Raw genomic sequence first — 20,072 nt, forward strand, 5'->3', positions numbered from 1 at the left:
GACTGTAGTGATGTGAGTGTAGAGAAATAACAGACTGCAGTGATGTGAGTGTAGAGAAATAACAGACTGTAGTGATGTGATGTGAGTGTAGAGAAATAATAGACTGTAGTGATGTGAGTGTAGAGAAATAACAGACTGCAGTGATGTGATTGTAGAGAAATAACAGACTGTAGTGATGTGAGTGTAGAGAAATAACAGACCGTAGTGATGTGAGTGTAGAGAAATAACAGACTGCAGTGATGTGAGTGTAGAGAAATAACAGACTGCAGTGATGTGAGTGTAGAGAAATAACAGACTGCAGTGATGTGAATGTAGAGAAATAACAGACTGCAGTGATGTGAGTGTAGAGAAATAACAGACTGTAGTGATGTGAGTGTAGAGAAATAACAGACTGCAGTGATGTGAGTGTAGAGAAATAACAGACTGTAGTGATGTGATGTGAGTGTAGAGAAATAACAGACTGTAGTGATGTGAGTGTAGAGAAATAACAGACTGTAGTGATGTGAGTGTAGAGAAATAACAGACTGCAGTGATGTGAGTGTAGAGAAATAACAGACTGTAGTGATGTGTTGTGAGTGTAGAGAAATAACAGACTGCAGTGATGTGAGTGTAGAGAAATAACAGACTGTAGTGATGTGAGTGTAGAGAAATAACAGACTGTAGTGATGTGAGTGTAGAGAAATAACAGACTGCAGTGATGTGAGTGTAGAGAAATAACAGACTGCAGTGATGTGAGTGTAGAGAAATAACAGACTGCAGTGATGTGAGTGTAGAGAAATAACAGACTGCAGTGATGTGAGTGTAGAGAAATAACAGACTGCAGTGATGTGAGTGTAGAGAAATAACAGACTGTAGTGATGTGATGTGAGTGTAGAGAAATAACAGACTGTAGTGATGTGAGTGTAGAGAAATAACAGACTGTAGTGATGTGATGTGAATGTAGAGAAATAACAGACTGTAGTGATGTGAGTGTAGAGAAATAACAGACTGCAGTGATGTGAGTGTAGAGAAATAACAGACTGCAGTGATGTGAATGTAGAGAAATAACAGACTGTAGAGCAGTGATGTGAGTGTAGAGAAATAACAGACTGTAGTGATGTGATGTGAGTGTAGAGAAATAACAGACCGTAGTGATGTGAGTACGGTGCCGACGTCTTACCCTACAGACTCATCCAGCCTAGTTACTAATGCACAGTGTGGGAACTGGGCCACAGTGTCCATAGCAGTCTCCCTGTTCAGAGCCTCTCTCTCTCCTCCCTCTCGCTCTGTGTCCACTGGAGTCCCCTGTCTCTGTCTGCGTCTGCGTCTGCGTCTGTGTCTGTGTCTCATGTGCGAGTGGGGCGTGTCTGTTAGTCACCTGCTGTCCGTCTCTCTGCAGTGCCCCCGCTCTGTTGTCTCTCCCTGCTTAATTACTATGGCCAACGTGACCGGAAGGTGATTAGACAATCAGGTGCGTACTGTGCTGTGCTGTGCCCTGTGTTTTTGGCAGAGAGGGGCCAGAGTGCTGGCACACCTGGTCTCAGTGATGACCCCCCCCCCCCCCCCCCCCCCCCCGCACCTTGTGTACCATTGTTCTATTGTGAAAGGGAGAAAATGTCCAGAATCTGTAAAACCCAACCAACAGAAAAACAGAGATGACCACACTCATGAGGTAAATAATGACACTCCTCTGAGGTGTGGAAAGAGGGAGAGAGTGAAAAATAAGATCCATTTAAAAAAAAAAATCACTTATTATTCTTTATTTTCTTAAAAAAAAATGGATGGAGAGTATTCCTGTGATTAAATTTTGATTTCAAAACCTCCATTATTTTATTTTAGTTCCTTTGTGTTTGTTTTTCTCTTTCTCAACATTTTTATTCTTTGTTGTCACATAATAAAAAATAGTCAGAAGTCAGTTTTCAGTTCAGTTTTTCTGTAAATGTGTTTTTGAATCAGCTTGATAAACCGTCATCAGCTGGGAAGTCAGTTTTTTACTATGTGTGTCTATATGTGTGTGTTTGCTGTATGTGTGTGTGTTTACTGTGTGTTTTGTATGTTGTGATGGTGTGCCATGTGATTATGATGTTTTTGGTACATTTTGAATGAACTAGCTGAAATAGTTTTAAGAACCGTGACATTGAAGTCACCATGGCGAATGCTTTCTGTGCTCTCCTTACAGCTGAATAGTCATTTTTAATTCCTTCAGTGTCCAAACATCAAACACTCAGTGAGGCCTGGTTCAGGCCCAGGGTTGTAAGATATCTTCCAGAGATCTGTCTAAAGCAGTTAGAAGACTGCTCTTCCCTCAGTCACATAGAGCTCTGTATTATCTAAAGTCTAAGAAGTCTTTCACATTCAATCTTTTAAATCCACCAAGCACACATTCTCCCCCAGTGTACTGCCAGCACAATTGCATTGTCTGAATTAAATTATTTTTCCTTTCATAAGGTATTAATAGGTTGCTTGGCAACGGAACCTATGAGGCGGCGTTCCCCCCCCATGAGGTGAGAGCATAAATGTGCACACTATTACATGTCCAGTCCATAGTGCAATCCATAGAACCCCCCCCCCCCCCCCCCCCCCCAGTTTAACATGTGTCAGTTATCTAGGCAGATGTTGTAGAACCATAATGTTGGCGTTGTATCTGAGATAGATGGTGTGCTTTTCATGTGCACTGTTACAGGGGAGTTACAAAAGCAGTCACCCGATAAAGACACACGGTGCCCAGAACCACAGACACCTGCTGTACGAGAGATGGGCTCGCTGGGGTATCTGGTACAAGTACCAGCCTCTGGACCTGATCCGGTAAGAGCGGGACTCTGGGTGCTGGTGTGGAAACCTCCTGACCGCTCCCGTTTTCACGTGGATTGACAGCTGTTTGTGTGCTGTTCTGTTTTGACCTTGAGCCCTTGTCCCAACGGCAGGCAGAGAGAGATGTTAGTGTGTATGCGCTATTGGGGATGGGTGTTTGCTGTTGACTCATGGCTTTGGCCTTTGTACTGTAAATCGGTGATCAGTGATTTCCTACTTTCCTACACTGGGGGACCAGTCTTGGGTTAAACTGTCACTCACAGTATAAAGAACTGGCTGAAAAATTGATGTTTAACTCTGCAGATGTAGAGCTTAGCCCAAACACCCTTGATGTGTTTCTTTGTTTTTGTTCTTGTTGGTGGTGGTTTTTGGGGGGGGGGGTTTGTTTCTTTTGGGGGGAGGGTTACCACATGTTGATGATATAACCTCACTACCACAGGTTACCAGATGTTGATGATATAACCTCTCTAACTGAGGGTACACTAAAACACCCCTTATGCTTTGCCAAAAAGTAAATGTTCATTTCCTAAGTAATAAGACTCTTTCCTCTCTTGCTTCCTCCCTCTCTCTCTCTCTCTCTTTCTCTCTCTCTCACTCTCTCTGTCTCTCTCTTTCTGTCTCTCTCTCTCTGTATATCTCTCTACCCCCCTTTAATCTGTGTAGGAGGTACTTTGGGGAAAAGATTGGTCTATATTTTGCCTGGCTGGGCTGGTATACAGGTATGCTGATCCCAGCAGCCCTCGTGGGCCTCTTTGTCTTCCTCTATGGCCTCTTCACCATGGACTCTAGTCAAGTCAGGTCAGTCGACAACAGCAGTCACAAAAACCAAGGGAGAAAACATCCTGAGATTTACCATTGAAGCATGCTTTGCGTTGACAGCCAATGAAACAAGTGAAGCCAGCAAAACTTGAGATTCTATTGGTCCTCTTGTATAACTTATGACATCACTACGCTGTCCATCATTGTGTGTCCAGAACAGAAATTCAGATTCATTTCTGTAGTGATCATGCATAGCTATTCGTATTCAGAGTCTTTTGATATAAAAGTAGAATAATTAATAGTTGATGTTGTGTGTGCTTTGTTTGCAGTAGAGAGATTTGTGAGGCCAATACAACCATCATGTGTCCAATGTGTGAGGGAAACTGCAGCTCATGGACCCTTAGTGACAGCTGCATCTATGCAAAGGTAAAACTGGATTCGCCACTAACTCATCTGACACAGCTGTCTAAGCCACATCCAACAGCACGGTTTAACTAACCAGGGGCCACCACAAACTCCAGCACTACAATTTAAATAACCACACACCCATCCCATAGCAAGATTAAAATAACCAGAATTTGACATAAATTCACCCCATACTGTCATTTCACTAACCACAATTTAGCATAAACCCATCCAACACTCTAGATCTTACAGTCAGAGCTCACCATAAACCCACCCAACACTGTGGTTTATGAAAGCTCAACTCACCATAAACCCAGTATCACTGTGGTTTATTAAAGCTCAACTCACCATAAACCCACCCAACACTGTGGTTTATTAAAGCTCAACTTACCATAAACCCACCCAACACTGTGGTTTATTAAAGCTCAACTCACCATAAACCCAGTATCACTGTGGTTTAGTAAAGCTCAACTCACCATAAACCCAGTATCACTGTGGTTTATTAAAGCTCAACTCACCATAAACCCACCCAACACTGTGGTTTATTAAAGCTCAACTTACCATAAACCCACCCAACACTGTGGTTTATTAAAGCTCAACTCACCATAAACCCAGTATCACTGTGGTTTAGTAAAGCTCAACTCACCATAAACCCAGTATCACTGTGGTTTATTAAAGCTCAACTCACCATAAACCCAGTATCACTGTGGTTTATTAAAGCTCAACTCACCATAAACCCAGTATCACTGTGGTTTATTAAAGCTCAACTCACCATAAACCCAGTATCACTGTGGTTTATTAAAGGTCAACTCACCATAAACCCAGTATCACTGTGGTTTATTAAAGCTCAACTCACCATAAACCCAGTATCACTGTGGTTTATTAAAGCTCAACTCACCATAAACCCCACCCAACACTGTGGTTTAGTAAAGCTCAACTCACCATAAACCCAGTATCACTGTGGTTTAGTAAAGCTCAACTCACCATAAACCCAGTATCACTGTGGTTTATTAAAGCTCAACTCACCATAAACCCACCCAACACTGTGGTTTATTAAAGCTCAACTTACCATAAACCCACCCAACACTGTGGTTTATTAAAGCTCAACTCACCATAAACCCAGTATCACTGTGGTTTAGTAAAGCTCAACTCACCATAAACCCAGTATCACTGTGGTTTATTAAAGCTCAACTCACCATAAACCCAGTATCACTGTGGTTTATTAAAGCTCAACTCACCATAAACCCAGTATCACTGTGGTTTATTAAAGCTCAACTCACCATAAACCCAGTATCACTGTGGTTTATTAAAGGTCAACTCACCATAAACCCAGTATCACTGTGGTTTATTAAAGCTCAACTCACCATAAACCCAGTATCACTGTGGTTTATTAAAGCTCAACTCACCATAAACCCCACCCAACACTGTGGTTTAGTAAAGCTCAGCTCACCATAAACCCAGTATCACTGTGGTTTATTAAAGCTCAACTCACCATAAACCCAGTATCACTGTGGTTGAAGTCAGCGTTATGTGAGAGTGTAATGGAATTCCTCGGGCTTCTCTACAAGGGCGCTACACATGTAGGTGAAAAATAGTTGTTTGTATTTATCAGTGTTACTGTAGCTCTACTGTACGAACATGCACGGATGATTCATATCTTTATCCCACTCTCCAAAACCCACAGGGTGTGATGTTTGGAGGCATGCTACAGCTACCTCCATCTGTGGACTAGAACCTCCTCCGTCTGTGCACAAATCTGTCCTGCTGTTTTACTGATCTGCACATGTTCACCTTAGATATAGGTTTTTCAAAATAACAAACACATTTGTGCCGGTGTGTTTGAAAACATCTCTATTATAATTATATATCTGCGTTCCATGCCAGATCGGATCGGTATATATTCATAGTCAGAGCATACATTAAAAATAAAAAAGGACAAATCAAACGACATCCTCAGTGAGAGAGATATACTCTCTCTGGGATCATATCTAGTCTAAAAGAAAATCGTTTTTTTGTTATAGATATGAAATATTGGTTGTTATTTGATTTGTCCCTATGGTGGGATATCACCCTCATGGTGTTATTGATATTAGCTCTAACTGGCTTTTTTTTTTTATCTGTCCTTGTGTGTGAATGTGTGTGTGTGTGTGTGTGTCTGTGTCCTTGTGTGTGTGTGTGTGTGTGTGTGTATGCGCACGTGTGTGTGTGTCTGTGTCTGTGTATGTGTGTGTGTGTGTGTGTGTGTGTGTGTGTGTTGTCTAGGTGACCCATCTTTTTGATAACGGAGGCACTGTCTTTTTCGCCATCTTTATGGCGATATGGGGTGAGTTTGATGTAATGGCTCTTGTTTTATTTCTGCTGTCCTCTTTCTTCCCTCCTTTCTCTCTCTCTCTCTCTCTCTCTCTCTCTCTCTCTCTTTCTGTCTCTCATTCTCTGTTGAGAAATAAAGGTCAGCGTTTGCGTTTGAAGTACAAATGAAGTAATTATAAAACAAGTCTCTCAGCAGAATGGAGAAGCGTGCAGTGTTCTGTTCCGTCAGTTATAAGACTGACTCCAAAACCCAGGAGACCACACCCCCTCTTGAAACAATCGCGTCTTATTTGTCCTACATTACAGCAGTGGCCCCACCCAGCGTGATCCATGTGCTTATCCATTTTATTTTATTTATACCTTTATATAACCATTGCTTGTGTAGGTGGGTCTCTGGTACCATGTCTTTTGTCGGTTATTTGCGATCAAAGTTTAACTTCGATGTGGGAGCAGTAGAAGGAGGTTCTGTTGAGCAAAGAGGGGAAAAAACTCATAAATTTGAATTTCCATCTTCACAGGCTCTTTCAGCTCAGCCAAAGGCAGAGTCGCCACAAATCTGACTGATTCGATTAGTGGTTGAGTAAAAAAAGAATGCGTTTTTTAAATGGATAAAGCCATAAATAGATCAGTGTTGGGTGTGGGGCTGTGAATTAGTGTGAGGCTAATGGAGTCCACTGTGTGGCTTTGATAGAGCTCCATGGAGGTGCCAGGACTCTGTCAGTCATTCAGGAGGGAGATGGTGACCGACCAAAAAAGTCGGACTCTGTCTCTCTCTCCCTCTCTCTCTCTCTCTCTCTCTTTCTCTCTCTATTTCTCTCTCTCCCTCTCTCTCTCTCTCTCTCACCCTCTCCCTCTCCCCCCACCCGCTCTCTCTCTCTCTCTCTCTCTCCCCCTCCCCCCCACCCCCCGCTCTGTCTCTCTCTCTCTCTCTCTCTCTCTCTCTCTGTGTCTGTGTAATAGAACCTCAGCCTTACAGGCAGAGTCCTGGCCTGGAAATGCCCTGGATCCATCTCCACAAAGACTGCTAAATAATCACCTCTGCTCTGCTGGGAGACTCTGTGTGTGTGTATGTGTGTGTGTGAAAGAGACAAAGACAGAGAGGGAGAGAGAGAGAGAAAGAGAGAGAGAGAGAGAGAGAGAGAGAGAGAGAGAAGGAAAGAGCGATTTAAGACAAATGAAAGCCATGGGGAGACCCAGTATTGTTGCTCCAGCAGTGGAAGCTGAAACCAGGGCATCCCTCAGGTTTGTCCTGGGACATCTCAGAGACAAGCCTGGGACCTCACTGAGGCAGTACCAGAACAACCCCATTACGCTGCTGCAGTGTCTGCCCACTCTGATAAAGCAGTCTCGATTTAATGAATTCCCAGAGAGCGCGAATTCACTCAGCACCCAGGCTGCTTCAGGGTGACCATCCCCCCCAGGCCCCCCCCCCCCCCCCCCCCCCCCCCCCCCCCCCCCAGCACTCAGAAAACGTTCAGGCAACTCTAGGGTGGTGGTGAGGAAATGTGTTTTAAGTGACCTGAACACGGCTTTTGCATTATTACATATTACCACTTGGGTGGAGACGTCAGAGAGCAGCAGCTGTGACGTGCCAGGCTAGGCTTGTGTGCCAGGCCAGACCTGCTTAAGCCTTCTTTCATTGTGTTTGCTCCATCTGTGCCCCACATGACAGTTTCCAGCGTAAAAAAAAAAAGGGTTCCAGGTTTCGTCCGCTGTGCGGGCAACTGAAATGGATTACAGAATTTAATGACCGAGTGAACTCTGATCTCTGATCAGTGGAGATCGCTGGCAGAGATCAAATGCACAGTGACCTGAGTGACGGACGCTGATTCAGAGACGCACGTTCACTCTGCCAGAGAGGCCCCTGTAGACCCCCGGGGGCCCACACCAGAACTGAGAGATGAAAAACACTTCAGGGAGGGAGAGCAAGTTGGGTTTTTTTCCACTTTTTTCTTTTTTTAGGAAAAGTGGGTCAAGCTATATGAAACAACTGAAGCTTTTATCAAAAGCACAGAGAAACTCCAAGAAAGATCTGGTTGTTGAATGAGACAGATATGAACACAAATATGAAAAGGATCTGTGAAGTTTAGCATTGCTGATTTGTGACCAGTTTTCTCTTATTGGCTGTGGAGTCCAATCAATTAGAAAAAAAAACTTTTATCATATTATCATTACCGTATTAAGTTTGCGTTTAAAACCTCATCAAATCTGAGACAGTCCTGAAGAATAGAATCAGCAGGTGTCATATTTAACAGCCAATCACTATATGAATGCTTCACTCTAACAGCCAATCACTGTATGAATGCTTCACTCTAATAGCCAGTCACTGTATGAATACTTCACTCTAACAGCCAATCACTGTATGAATGCTTCACTCTAAGGGAAGTCACTGTATGAATGCTTCACTCTAACAGCCAGTCACTGTATGAATGCTTCACTCTAATAGCCAGTCACTGTATGAATGCTTCAGTCTAAGGGAGGTCGCTGTACGAATGCTTCACTCTAACAGCCAGTCACTGTATGAATGCCTCACTCTAAGGGAGGTTGCTGTATGAATGCTTCACTCTAACAGAGGTCACTGTACGAATGCTTCACTCTAACAGCCAGTCACTGTATGAATGCCTCACTCTAAGGGAGGTTGCTGTATGAATGCTTCACTCTAACAGCCAGTCACTGTATGAATGCTTCACTCTAACAGCCAGTCACTGTATGAATGCCTCACTCTAAGGGAGGTCGCTGTATGAATGCTTCACTCTAACAGAGGTTACTGTTGTTCCCAGTGATGTTGTTGAGTCCTCAGGGCAGATGGGCCTCTGGTTTACTGACAACCCCTATTGCTTTCAAACAGCTAAAGCTAGAGCTGAATAAAGAGATTTAAGACTTGAAGGAATGGTTTGCTCTTTTTTTTTTCACTGCATTGTCATTAGCGTTGAAAGGCTGTGAATTCTTGAAAAAGCTTGTGGTCATGTGGTTTTCTTGAAACAGCATGTGGTCATGTGGTTTTCATGCATACCTCTGAATGTGACAGCTATTTTTTTTTTCTAGATGTAAGAAATTAGCATCCTTCATCCTTTACCCTAGAAATTAATTGAATATTTGAAGCAAAGATCTGGCTTGTTCAACTCTTGACCTTGTTACTCTCATTTTTTCAAGCTATAAGGTTGCTTAGCTAGTGGAATTAATCAAACCCTCATCTTTACAGCTGATTAAAGTAACACTCTGCGAAAAAAAAACAAAAAAAAACTTAAGCAGAACAGCCTACACCCTTAAGACTTTGGGACTCACAGAGTCGCGCTCAGAGAGCAGCCGCACAGTAAATTATTGAGATTGTTTATGTCAGTGGAAGCATTCTCACACGTGTGTCTCTGCGTCAACAGCCACCGTGTTTCTGGAGTTCTGGAAAAGACGGCGAGCAGAGCTGACCTACGACTGGGATTTGATCGACTGGGAAGAGGAGGAGGTAAAAATACGACCGTCGAGAAAACAGTCCACGTAGAGGACAACAGTCTGTTCTAAATCACACACGGCTCTGCACAAATCCACCGCGTAAATTTACACTGCGTAATGGCGAAGCAAAGAGCACTTTTCACGACTGCGTTATCTGAGCACGTAGAGAAATAACAAACGTAAACTTTACCCTTTGTTTAAAATGATCGTGTGAATTACTGAATGATGCTTTCACGGCGACGAGCCAATGTTGTTTCCCTGTGTGTTGTGTTTCTTTTAGTGTAAACCCTGTGTCATGGTGTGTTCTGTGAGTGTGTTTCCTTTCGTTTTTTTGTATCATTGTGTTCCCGTGCATGTTACGTAACTGCCGATGCCAAAAAAAAAAAAAAGAAAAAAAAAAAGAAAAAAGAAAAGATCGTCATCGCTTTGCATAGCATAGCATAGCATGCCACCTTTTTCTCCACACCCACGGCCGGTAGTTGGGTTCCCGCCTTGTGTTGCGACTGATGATCTGAAATGTATGATGGATGGATGAGACGGAGGGGTAAAAAAAACAAAAAAATTTGTAAACAAATGTCATCAAGCTCGATCATGTAACCTGTCATCACTCCCACCATCATCATCATCATCATCATCATCATCATCAACCCGTCTGTCCGCCTGTCGTTCTCCCTGGGCAGGATGTCAACGCCCAGCCAAACACAGGATGTGTCACAGCCGTGTGACCTGAGACTGATGAATCGTCCTCCATTTGTTTACCAAGAAAAAGGAAGGATGTATGGGCGGTGTTTGTTGTTGTTGTTGTTGTTGTTATTTACGGATGAATGTGTGTTGTTGGCTGTGGTATGTGTTGATAAGGAGGAGCTCCGACCACAGTTTGAGGCGAAATATTCCAGGAAGGAGAGAGTGAATCCTATCTCTGGAAAACCGGAGCCTTTCCAACCCTTCACCGACAAACTCAGCCGGCTCATGGTCTCCGTTTCTGGAATCTTCTTCATGGTACCTGCTTCTATTCATCTAGTCCTCACTCTCTACCATAATGTATTTCTGTTTTCCGTTGTTTTCCATTTCCATTGTCCCCTGAGCCACAGCACCACACATGACAATTACAGTGATGATGATGATGATGATGATGATGATTATCGTTTGATTATTCAGTTTGGGAATTTGTCCTGTACAAACATCAGTAAGACCATAATAATAATTCAACACGACAAGAACAAATATTTCACTATACTATACTATGAGCACCATATACCATATTAAACATTCAGCATACTCTACAGAGGGCATTAATATCTAGCATGGTGTGCTGCATTCCACCCCAGTTCACAATGATGTGCCTCAGTGTTCTTTAGCATCTCCATTATGACTAGAATCCCAGCAAAATTCCTGCTAATATCTCACTCCATAGGGTTTCTCATTTGGCCATGTTTTTGTGTGAGACTACATTGTAATGCAGGAAACACTATACAGAATGCACCACACTTTGCCTATAGCACAGCCTGTCCATTGCCATCCTGTTAATAAATGCTGGAGTGGGATACTGCTTCATTAGTTCACTGCTGCCCCCTGGTGGCTGACATGCTGTGGTGCAGGAGATTGTATGTCCTATTGAACTATAGTAGAGATGTCAACACTGTAGTTATTTTAGTCTTTTAAAGTAACACTGCGAACCTATTTGCAGTCTTTTTTGTGCTTTCACTCACCCATTCCTCTTTCTCTCTCTCTCTCTCTCTCTCTCTCTCTCTCTCTTTCCCTGTCTCTCTCTCTCTCTCTCTCTCTTTCTCAGATCTCTCTGGTATTGACAGCAGTGTTTGCCGTGGTGGTATTTCGGCTAATTGTCATGGAGAAGTTTGCGTCCTTCCAGTGGGAGTTTGTGAAGAAAAACTGGCAGTTTGCCACCTCGGGAACTGGAGTCTGCATCAACTTCATCATCATCATGTCCCTGAATGTGGTTAGAACCAGCTCTGTCTGTCTCACATGTGTTGTCAAACCACAAACACTAAATATCGTACACATTTTCTGCATTTACCGCACATATCCTTAAGTAGATGTAGAGGATCCTTTTTTTGCCCAGTAACAGTGATGTAACTATGGTACAAAAGGTTATTATTACCCTCAACCACATTGTGTTTGGAACAGAAAAGCCTTTCATTCTGTGTAGAGTAACAAAACGGAAAAGTTCTGGTATTTTGGAGATTCTAAATTTGGGGTGGCAAATTTTTTTTTTTTTGAACATATGTGCCTTACAACCAGAAGAAAAGTTCTCTTACAATGTCATTGGTCAGTATCGTGTAACATTTGTCCATGAAAGCCCATAAACACAAATGAAGAGACTCTTGACTGTCATAATGTCCTGATCCAAGCCCTCTGTCATGGTCTGCTCGTTCATTCTGCGGTTTAGCCATGTCTCTCTGTCAGAGCCGCAGTGATGTTCTGTCTTTTTTGTCCTACAGGTCTATGAAAAAGTGGCATACCTTCTGACAAACTTAGGTAAGATAAACACAGAGCGTTATCCAATCACTGTAAATGATTTCAAGATTTCAGTTTGTAAGTGAAAGGGGAACACTCATAAAATGTTTCGGATGCTTGAGTAAGTGCGATCATTACTTTGGCTTTGGTGCTGACATTATTAGCGTGGTGTGTTGTGATTGGTTAATGACTTGCATATGTGCGTGCATGTATAACGTTAAAGAGGAGAAAGGTCATGGTTCTTTACATGTTCTAGAACACCCACGCACGGAGTCGGAGTGGGAGAACAGCTTTGCCCTTAAGATGTTCCTCTTCCAGTTTGTAAATCTAAACAGCTCCACCTTTTACATTGCCTTCTTCTTAGGGAGGTGGGTGCTTTTCCATCAAAGTCTCACATCAACAAAGTTTTTATGTCTGTCAGAGGAAATAGTGGGTTTTTTTTCCATTTAGGTTGTTGAATAGATCGCTTTACGTTTATTCGAATGTATTATGGTATCGCGTTCAAGACACATTTGGCTGTGGCTTGCTTTCGTCAACAATTAGTAATTAATTTCTATTTTAGTGTTATGTTTTAGATGTAACGTGAGGTGTGAAACTACATTGAGTTTTATGAGCGGTCAGGCCCATCGTTTGTTCATTTCCAAAGCATTTAGCTTCATCAGAATGTCCTGTTTGGTCGAGCTTTTGCTTCAAATTCCATTAGACTTCATATTTCTGTGCTCCTGCATATCCACACTTGTATTTTCCATTTTCTCATCCTAGAAAATCGAATTCCATATTGGATAATTTAATTTTTTCAAACTAATGGGCTCTCTAACCCTTCTCTCTCTCTCTCTCTCTCTCTCTCTCTCTGTTCCTCTCTATTTTTTGTGTGTGTATATGTGTGTGTGTGTGTGTGTGTGTGTGTGTGTGTGTTTGTGTGTGTGTGTGTGTGTGTGTATGTGTGTGTGTGTTTGTGTGTGTGTGTGTTCTCCCAGGTTTGCAGGCAGGCCCGGGGACTATAACAAGCTCTTTGATAGATGGCGAATGGAAGAGGTATATGAATACATCCTCTTCTCTCTCTCTCGCCCACTAAATATCTAACAGCAAAATCATCCTTCAATTATCACAATACCTCATCTCTGTTGCAATTACGCTCATAATTGGGCTGTAAATTTGCATCGCAAACGCAAGCCATTGATTTTTTCAGCCTCCTGCGTAATCTCACTCACCGCAGTTAATTCTCTCCAGAAGGCCCTGTGATGGTGACCCCCATCCAGGCAGCCAGAGCTAATGAGTGTGGCTAGTTCTCTGCTTTGACTGCTGGTGATTAGACGCAGGTGGGAAAGTGAAACTCTCCTCTCCCTCACAGTGCCATCCCAGCGGCTGTCTCATTGACCTGTGCTTACAAATGGGAGTGATTATGGTTCTGAAGCAGATGTGGAACAACTTCATGGAGCTGGGTTATCCGTAAGTACCCAGGACCCCGTTTGTTTTTCGCTGACTCTTTATCCACCTTATTATCCATTTGTTTACGCGGTTTTTCTCTTTATCTAAGTTATTATCCGCGTGTTTATGCGGTTTTTCTCTTTATCTAAGTTATTATCCGCGTGTTTACGTGTTTTTCTCTTGCCCTGCAGCTAGTAGCCTACTTCTGGGACCTTTTGGTTTTTTGTTGTTTTTTTTTTTTGTTGTTGTTTTTTGCATGGGTGAAGATTTTCAAATTCCCTCTTTCTCTCTCTTTCTTCCCCTCTCGCTCATTCTTCCTCTGTTTCTTTTATTCATTCTCTCTCTCTCTCCCTCTCTCTCTCTCTCTCTCTCTCTCTCTCTCTCTCTCTTTCTCTCTCTCTCTCTTTCTGCTTCCTTTCCTCTCGTTCTCTCTCTTTCTGCTTCCTTTCCTCTCTCTCTCTCTCTCTCACTCTCTCTCTTTCTGCTTCCTTTCTCCTCTCTCTCTCTCTCACTCTCTCTCTCTCTGCTGTTTGCCTTTCCTTTTTAAGTTTGCTTATCTTCACCTCTTTGTGACCTTTAGTCAGATCTTGGTTGTGCTGTAAAGGGGGGGGGGGGTGCTTGTCTCTGTGCCCGGTCCAGTGGCACCGTGCTGGGACACACAGGCAGTGGGACTGTGCTGGGACACACAGACAGTGGGACTGTGCTGGGACACACAGACAGTGGGACTGTGCTGGGACACACAGGCAGTGGGACTGTGCTGGGACACACAGGCAGTGGGACTGTGCTGGGACACACAGACAGTGGCACTGTGCTGGGACACACAGACAGTTGGACTGTGCTGGGACACACAGGCAGTGGGACTGTGCTGGGACACACAGACAGTGGGACTGTGCTGGGACACACAGACAGTGGGACTGTGCTGGGACACACAGGCAGTGGGACTGTTGGGACACACAGACAGTGGGACTGTGCTGGGACACACAGACAGTGGGACTGTGCTGGGACACACAGACAGTGGCACTGTGCTGGGACACACAGACAGTGGGACTGTGCTGGGACACACAGACAGTGGGACTGTGCTGGGACACACAGGCAGTGGGACTGTTGGGACACACAGACAGTGGGACTGTGCTGGGACACACAGGCAGTGGCACTGTGCTGGGACACACAGACAGTGGGACTGTGCTGGGACACACAGGCAGTGGGACTGTGCTGGGACACACAGACAGTGGGACTGTGCTGGGACACACAGGCAGTGGGACTGTGCTGGGACACACAGGCAGTGGGACTGTGCTGGGACACACAGACAGTGGCACTGTGCTGGGACACACAGACAGTGGGACTGTGCTGGGACACACAGACAGTGGCACTGTGCTGGGACACACAGACAGTGGGACTGTGCTGGGACACACAGACAGTGGGACTGCGCTGGGACACACAGGCAGTGGGACTGCGCTGGGACACACAGGCAGTGGGACTGCGCTGGGACACACAGACAGTGGGACTGCGCTGGGACACACAGGCAGTGGCACTGCGCTGGGACACACAGACAGTGGCACTGCGCTGGGACACACATACAGTGGGACTGCGCTGGGACACACAGACAGTGGCACTGTGCTGGGACACACAGACAGTGGGACTGTGCTGGGACACACAGACAGTGGGACTGTGCTGGGACACACAGACAGTGGGACTGTGCTGGGACACACAGGCAGTGGGACTGTGCTGGGACACACAGGCAGTGGCACTGTGCTGGGACACACAGGCAGTGGGACTGTGCTGGGACACACAGGCAGTGGGACTGTGCTGGGACACACAGGCAGTGGGACTGTGCTGGGACACACAGACAGTGGCACTGTGCTGGGACACACAGACAGTGGGACTGTGCTGGGACACACAGACAGTGGGACTGTGCTGGGACACACAGGCAGTGGGACTGTGCTGGGACACACAGGCAGTGGGACTGTGCTGGGACACACAGACAGTGGCACTGTGCTGGGACACACAGACAGTGGGACTGTGCTGGGACACACAGACAGTGTGTCCTGGGTTCCCCGCCACTGCTCTGACGCTTGAGTGACTCTGCAAAGCCTGCAGTCCTCAGTGCCATCAGCCAGTTATTATTACCGTCAGCAATCCGCTGCGTGTGTGTGTGTGTGTGTGTGTGTGTCTGAGAGAGAGAGAGAGAAAGCACTTCCACTGAAAGACAATTTAATTAGTGCTGATTAGTCAGTTTTGTGTATTTAGTTTGCTCTGGCCTGCAGTGGCAGAGGTCACACGCTGAGTAGTGTAGAACCATGCGGACTGTGATTTATAAAGCCATGTAAGCAGTGTTTGTCCCGTGTTAAACAGTCTGTGGTTAGAGGATGTATCTGAAGGTTATTTGTGTTTTGACGTGTGCTGTGATATACAAGGTTATTAGTTGTGATGTATGAAAGTTTATCTGTTGTATTTGCTGTGGTATAGAAGCTGTTGTATGTGTTGTATGTGCTATAATATAGAAGCTGTTTTATGTGGCTGTAATGTAGAGGCTGTTTTACATGCTGTAATGTAGAAGATGTTGTAGGTGCTGGGGTATAGGAGCTGTCGTATGCTTTGTAACACAGAAGGTGTTGTACGTGCTATGGTATAGCAACTGTTGTTTTGTTGTTTGTGCTGTAATGTAGAAGGTGTTGTTTGTGCTGTAATGTAGAAGGTGTTGTTTGTGTTGTAATGTAGAAGGTGTTGTCTGTGCTGTAATGTAGAAGGTGTTGTTTGTGCTGTAATGTAGAAGGTGTTGTTTGTGTTGTAATTTAGAAGGTGTTGTTTGTGCTGTAATGTACAAGGTGTTGTTTGTGCTGTAATTTAGAAGGTGTTGTTTGTGCTGTAATGTAGAAGGTGTTGTTTGTGTTGTAATTTAGAAGGTGTTGTTTGTGCTGTAATGTAGAAGGTGTTGTTTGTGCTGTAATGTAGAAGGTGTTGTTTGTGCTGTAATGTAGAAGGTGTTGTTTGTGCTGTAATGTAGAAGGTGTTGTTTGTGCTGTAATGTAGAAGGTGTTGTGCGTGCTGTAATGTAGAAGGTGTTGTCTGTGCTGTAATGTAGAAGGTGTTGTTTGTGCTGTAATGTAGAAGGTGTTGTTTGTGCTGTAATGTAGAAGGTGTTGTTTGTGTTGTAATGTAGAAGGTGTTGTCTGTGCTGTAATGTAGAAGGTGTTGTTTGTGCTGTAATGTAGAAGGTGTTGTTTGTGCTGTAATGTAGAAGATGTTGTTTGTGCTGTAATGTAGAAGGTGTTGTTTGTGTTGTAATATAGAAGGTGTTGTGCGTGCTGTGATATAGAAGCTGTTGTGACAGGCATGATGAGTAAAGTTCTATGTGATTCGCTAATGTGAGGTGTTGTGTGTGTTGTGTGGGTCAGACTGCTGCAGAACTGGTGGTCGCGGAGGAAGATGAGGAGGGCGGGGGAGCAGAATAACGTGGAGAGGAAGGAGAAACTGCCTCAGTGGGACAAAGACTGGAACCTTCAGCCCATGAACGCTCACGGCCTGGTGGACGAGTACCTGGAGATGGGTGAGGTGGTGTAGGGAACTCCTCATCCAATCGGAGCAGCACGTTCAGTTCTCTTTCCTGACACGTGCCGTGTGCTAAACCGAACTGTGCTCTTCACAACACGCACACAAAACTGAATGTACCTGCGCTGGACGCAGTGCCGTGTTAACATCTAATATCACTGCTTTTTGAGTCATTCTTGAAAATTATGCAGGTTGTTTACACATTCAGTATATTGATGAGACAAATTAAGCAGCTACACAAGAGTTGTCACTGTTGAGAGCTTTCAGGATTTAAAATGGATATGCTTTCCTTCATTTTTTCTTTTCTTTCCATCCCCCTCTCCTCTCCTCTCCTCTCCTCCCCAGTCCTACAGTTTGGTTTCACCACCATCTTTGTGGCTGCCTTTCCGCTGGCTCCTCTGCTGGCCCTGCTGAACAACATCATTGAGATCCGACTGGACGCCTACAAGTTTGTCACACAGTGGAGGAGACCAATGCCGGCCAGAGCCACGGACATCGGTCAGTCTGATAAAGGTCTCCAGCAGGAGGCGCCACTTAACCACAAACTCATTACCATCCTATCAGTGGCTGAAACACAGAAAACAAGACAGAGCTTTTCTTGGGCCGTTTTTTTTTTTGTTTTTGTTTTTGTTTTTTTACCGAGCACTTAGTTGTAATGCTCCAAATAATCGTTTTTGTAACCGCTCAGAGATTACAGTGTAATTTTACCTCTACCCAAAATCCTGATCTTGCTGCTACACCGGAGAAAATCAAACTTCACGCCAGCTCATTAAGAAGAATTGAACGTTGTAATGTAAAGCAAATTGTTTGTAATATTCTGGACTTGTTTGCATAATAAGGTTATATGTGTTAATTACACCATTTCACAGTTTACACTAATGAGTTTTCTCCTTGGGCATTTACACAGTTTCCGAGCTGTTAAAATATAAAATTTCTGCCTCATCAGTGGCATGGCCTATGTCAATAGGGAACTAAATGATGTTATTTTAATAACTTAAATCATTTTCCTCCACAAATTTATAGTTCTACATGGAATCAAACTATTCACTGGGTTAATAATAATGACATTCAAATGTCTGTTAGCAATTATTTTTTGTTTTCACACTGGTCTAGGCCTCTCCATTGGTTTTCATTGTAAACATTTTTACTGATCATTTGGATTTTCTGCAGTTATCAGTTTTCTAAATAGTTTTTTGTTTGTTTGTTTGTTTGTTTGTTTGTTTGTTTGTTTGTGTGTGTGTTTGTTTGTCTCAGGGATCTGGCACGGCATCCTGGAGGGCATTGGCGTGGTGGCTGTCATCACTAACGCTTTCGTCATCGCCATCACGTCTGACTACATCCCCCGTTTTGTCTATGCTTTCAAATACGGGCCCTGTGCAGACAAGGGCTACCAGCACGAAGAGTAATGCACATACTTACCTTACGCATACTGCTTCACAAACGAGTGTGTGTGTGTGTGTGTGTGTGTGTGTGTGTGTGTGCATGTGTGTGTGTGTGTGTAGCGTCTCTTTAACTCTGTGGGCGTGTCCATCCCCAGATGTCTCCGAGGATACCTGAACAACAGTCTGTCTGTGTATGAAATGAATGAACTGAAGAATGGCACTAATAATCAGCCCAGATACTGCAGGTACTCCTCCCAGTGTGTGTGTGTGTGTGTGTGTGTGTGTGTGTGTGTGTGTGGGGGGGGGTCGTGTGCGTGTGTACGCACGTGTGTGTGTCTGTGTCTGTGTCTGTGTCTGTGTCTGTATCTGTGTGTGTGTCTGTGTTTGTGTGTTTCTGAAGTAGCATTCCTGTCCTCACTCTCATTGGCAGGTACCGTGACTACAGGGCCCCGCCCTGGAATCCTGAGCCGTATGAGTTCACTCTTCAGTTCTGGCACGTTCTGGCTGCCAGACTGGCGTTCATCATCGTCTTCGAGGTCAGTGCTCCAGACGCTGTCCATCTGTGTGACTCCAGTATACAGTGCTCCACAGGAGCTGAGTTCATGGGTTCCAGTCCATCATTTCTGTCAACCAGTTAAGGCTGCAGCTCGCAAATGAATTAGGACTATATTATTATAGAGGATGTTCTCCGGTGAATGCAGCCTTATGAATCAGTAGACATTATTAAAGTGAATCAGACTGATGTCAAGCCAAAGTCATGAAGCCCTCTTATAATCAAAATCCTCTAAGACTTTTACTGAAAAAACAAAAAACAAAAACCAAATTAAATCTGAGTGCATGTCTGTGTGCGTGCGTGCGTGTCTGTCTGTCTGTGTGTGCGTGTGTGTGCGTGCGTGCGTGCATGCGTGCATGCATGCGTGTGTGTCTCTGTGTGTGCGTGTGCGTGTGTGCGCATGCGTGCGTGTGTGCGCATGCATGCGTGCGTGCGTGTCTGTTTGTCTGTGTGTGCGTGTGTGTGCGTGCGTGTGTGTGCGTGCGTGTGTGTGTCTGTTTGTCTGTGTGTGCGTGTGCATGCGTGTGTGTGTCTGTGTGTGCATGTGCGTGTGTGCGCGTGCTTGCGTGTGTGTGTCTGTGTGTGCATGTGCGCGTGCGTCTGTTCGTCTGTGTGTGCCTGTGTGTGCGTGCGTGTGTGTGTGTGTGTCTGTGTGTGTGCGCGTGCGTGTGTGTCTGTGTGTTCGTGTGCCTCTGTGTGTCTGTTCGTCTGTGTGTGCGTGTGTGTCTGTTCGTCTGTGTGTGCGTGCGTGTGTGTGTGTATGTGTGTCTCTGATGGTCTCTGTCCTCAGCACCTGGTGTTTGGCATTAAGACGTTCATCGCCCACCTGATCCCGGACATGCCTAAAGACCTGTGTGACCGCATGAGGAGAGAGAAGTACCTGATGCAGGAGATGATGTATGAGGCTGAACTGGAGCACCTGCAGAAAGAGAGGAAGAAAAACGGCAAACAATATCACCATGAGTGGCCTTAGC

The 20,072-nt window shown here is 44.6% G+C and overlaps 1 protein-coding gene across 1 annotated transcript in view; it reads left to right on the forward strand.

The window, feature by feature from the left end:
• The window catches only part of ano3 (anoctamin 3), a 35,797-nt gene extending 15,725 nt beyond the window's left edge, over positions 1-20,072 (forward strand). The window contains exons 8-25 of the mRNA XM_030790395.1: positions 2,428-2,483; positions 2,663-2,784; positions 3,454-3,588; positions 3,879-3,975; positions 6,217-6,277; positions 9,642-9,724; positions 10,570-10,710; positions 11,504-11,668; positions 12,171-12,207; positions 12,443-12,554; positions 13,164-13,221; positions 13,538-13,635; positions 17,010-17,161; positions 17,509-17,661; positions 18,418-18,565; positions 18,701-18,790; positions 18,976-19,081; positions 19,889-20,072. Of these exons, the coding sequence (XP_030646255.1) occupies positions 2,428-2,483; positions 2,663-2,784; positions 3,454-3,588; positions 3,879-3,975; positions 6,217-6,277; positions 9,642-9,724; positions 10,570-10,710; positions 11,504-11,668; positions 12,171-12,207; positions 12,443-12,554; positions 13,164-13,221; positions 13,538-13,635; positions 17,010-17,161; positions 17,509-17,661; positions 18,418-18,565; positions 18,701-18,790; positions 18,976-19,081; positions 19,889-20,071 (1,997 nt within the window). The 3' untranslated portion in view covers position 20,072. The remainder of the gene's footprint in view (positions 1-2,427; positions 2,484-2,662; positions 2,785-3,453; positions 3,589-3,878; positions 3,976-6,216; positions 6,278-9,641; positions 9,725-10,569; positions 10,711-11,503; positions 11,669-12,170; positions 12,208-12,442; positions 12,555-13,163; positions 13,222-13,537; positions 13,636-17,009; positions 17,162-17,508; positions 17,662-18,417; positions 18,566-18,700; positions 18,791-18,975; positions 19,082-19,888) is intronic.

This window comes from Chanos chanos, chromosome 13, assembly GCF_902362185.1.
Source record: "Chanos chanos chromosome 13, fChaCha1.1, whole genome shotgun sequence".
In the NCBI taxonomy this organism is placed as follows: Eukaryota; Metazoa; Chordata; class Actinopteri; order Gonorynchiformes; family Chanidae; genus Chanos; species Chanos chanos.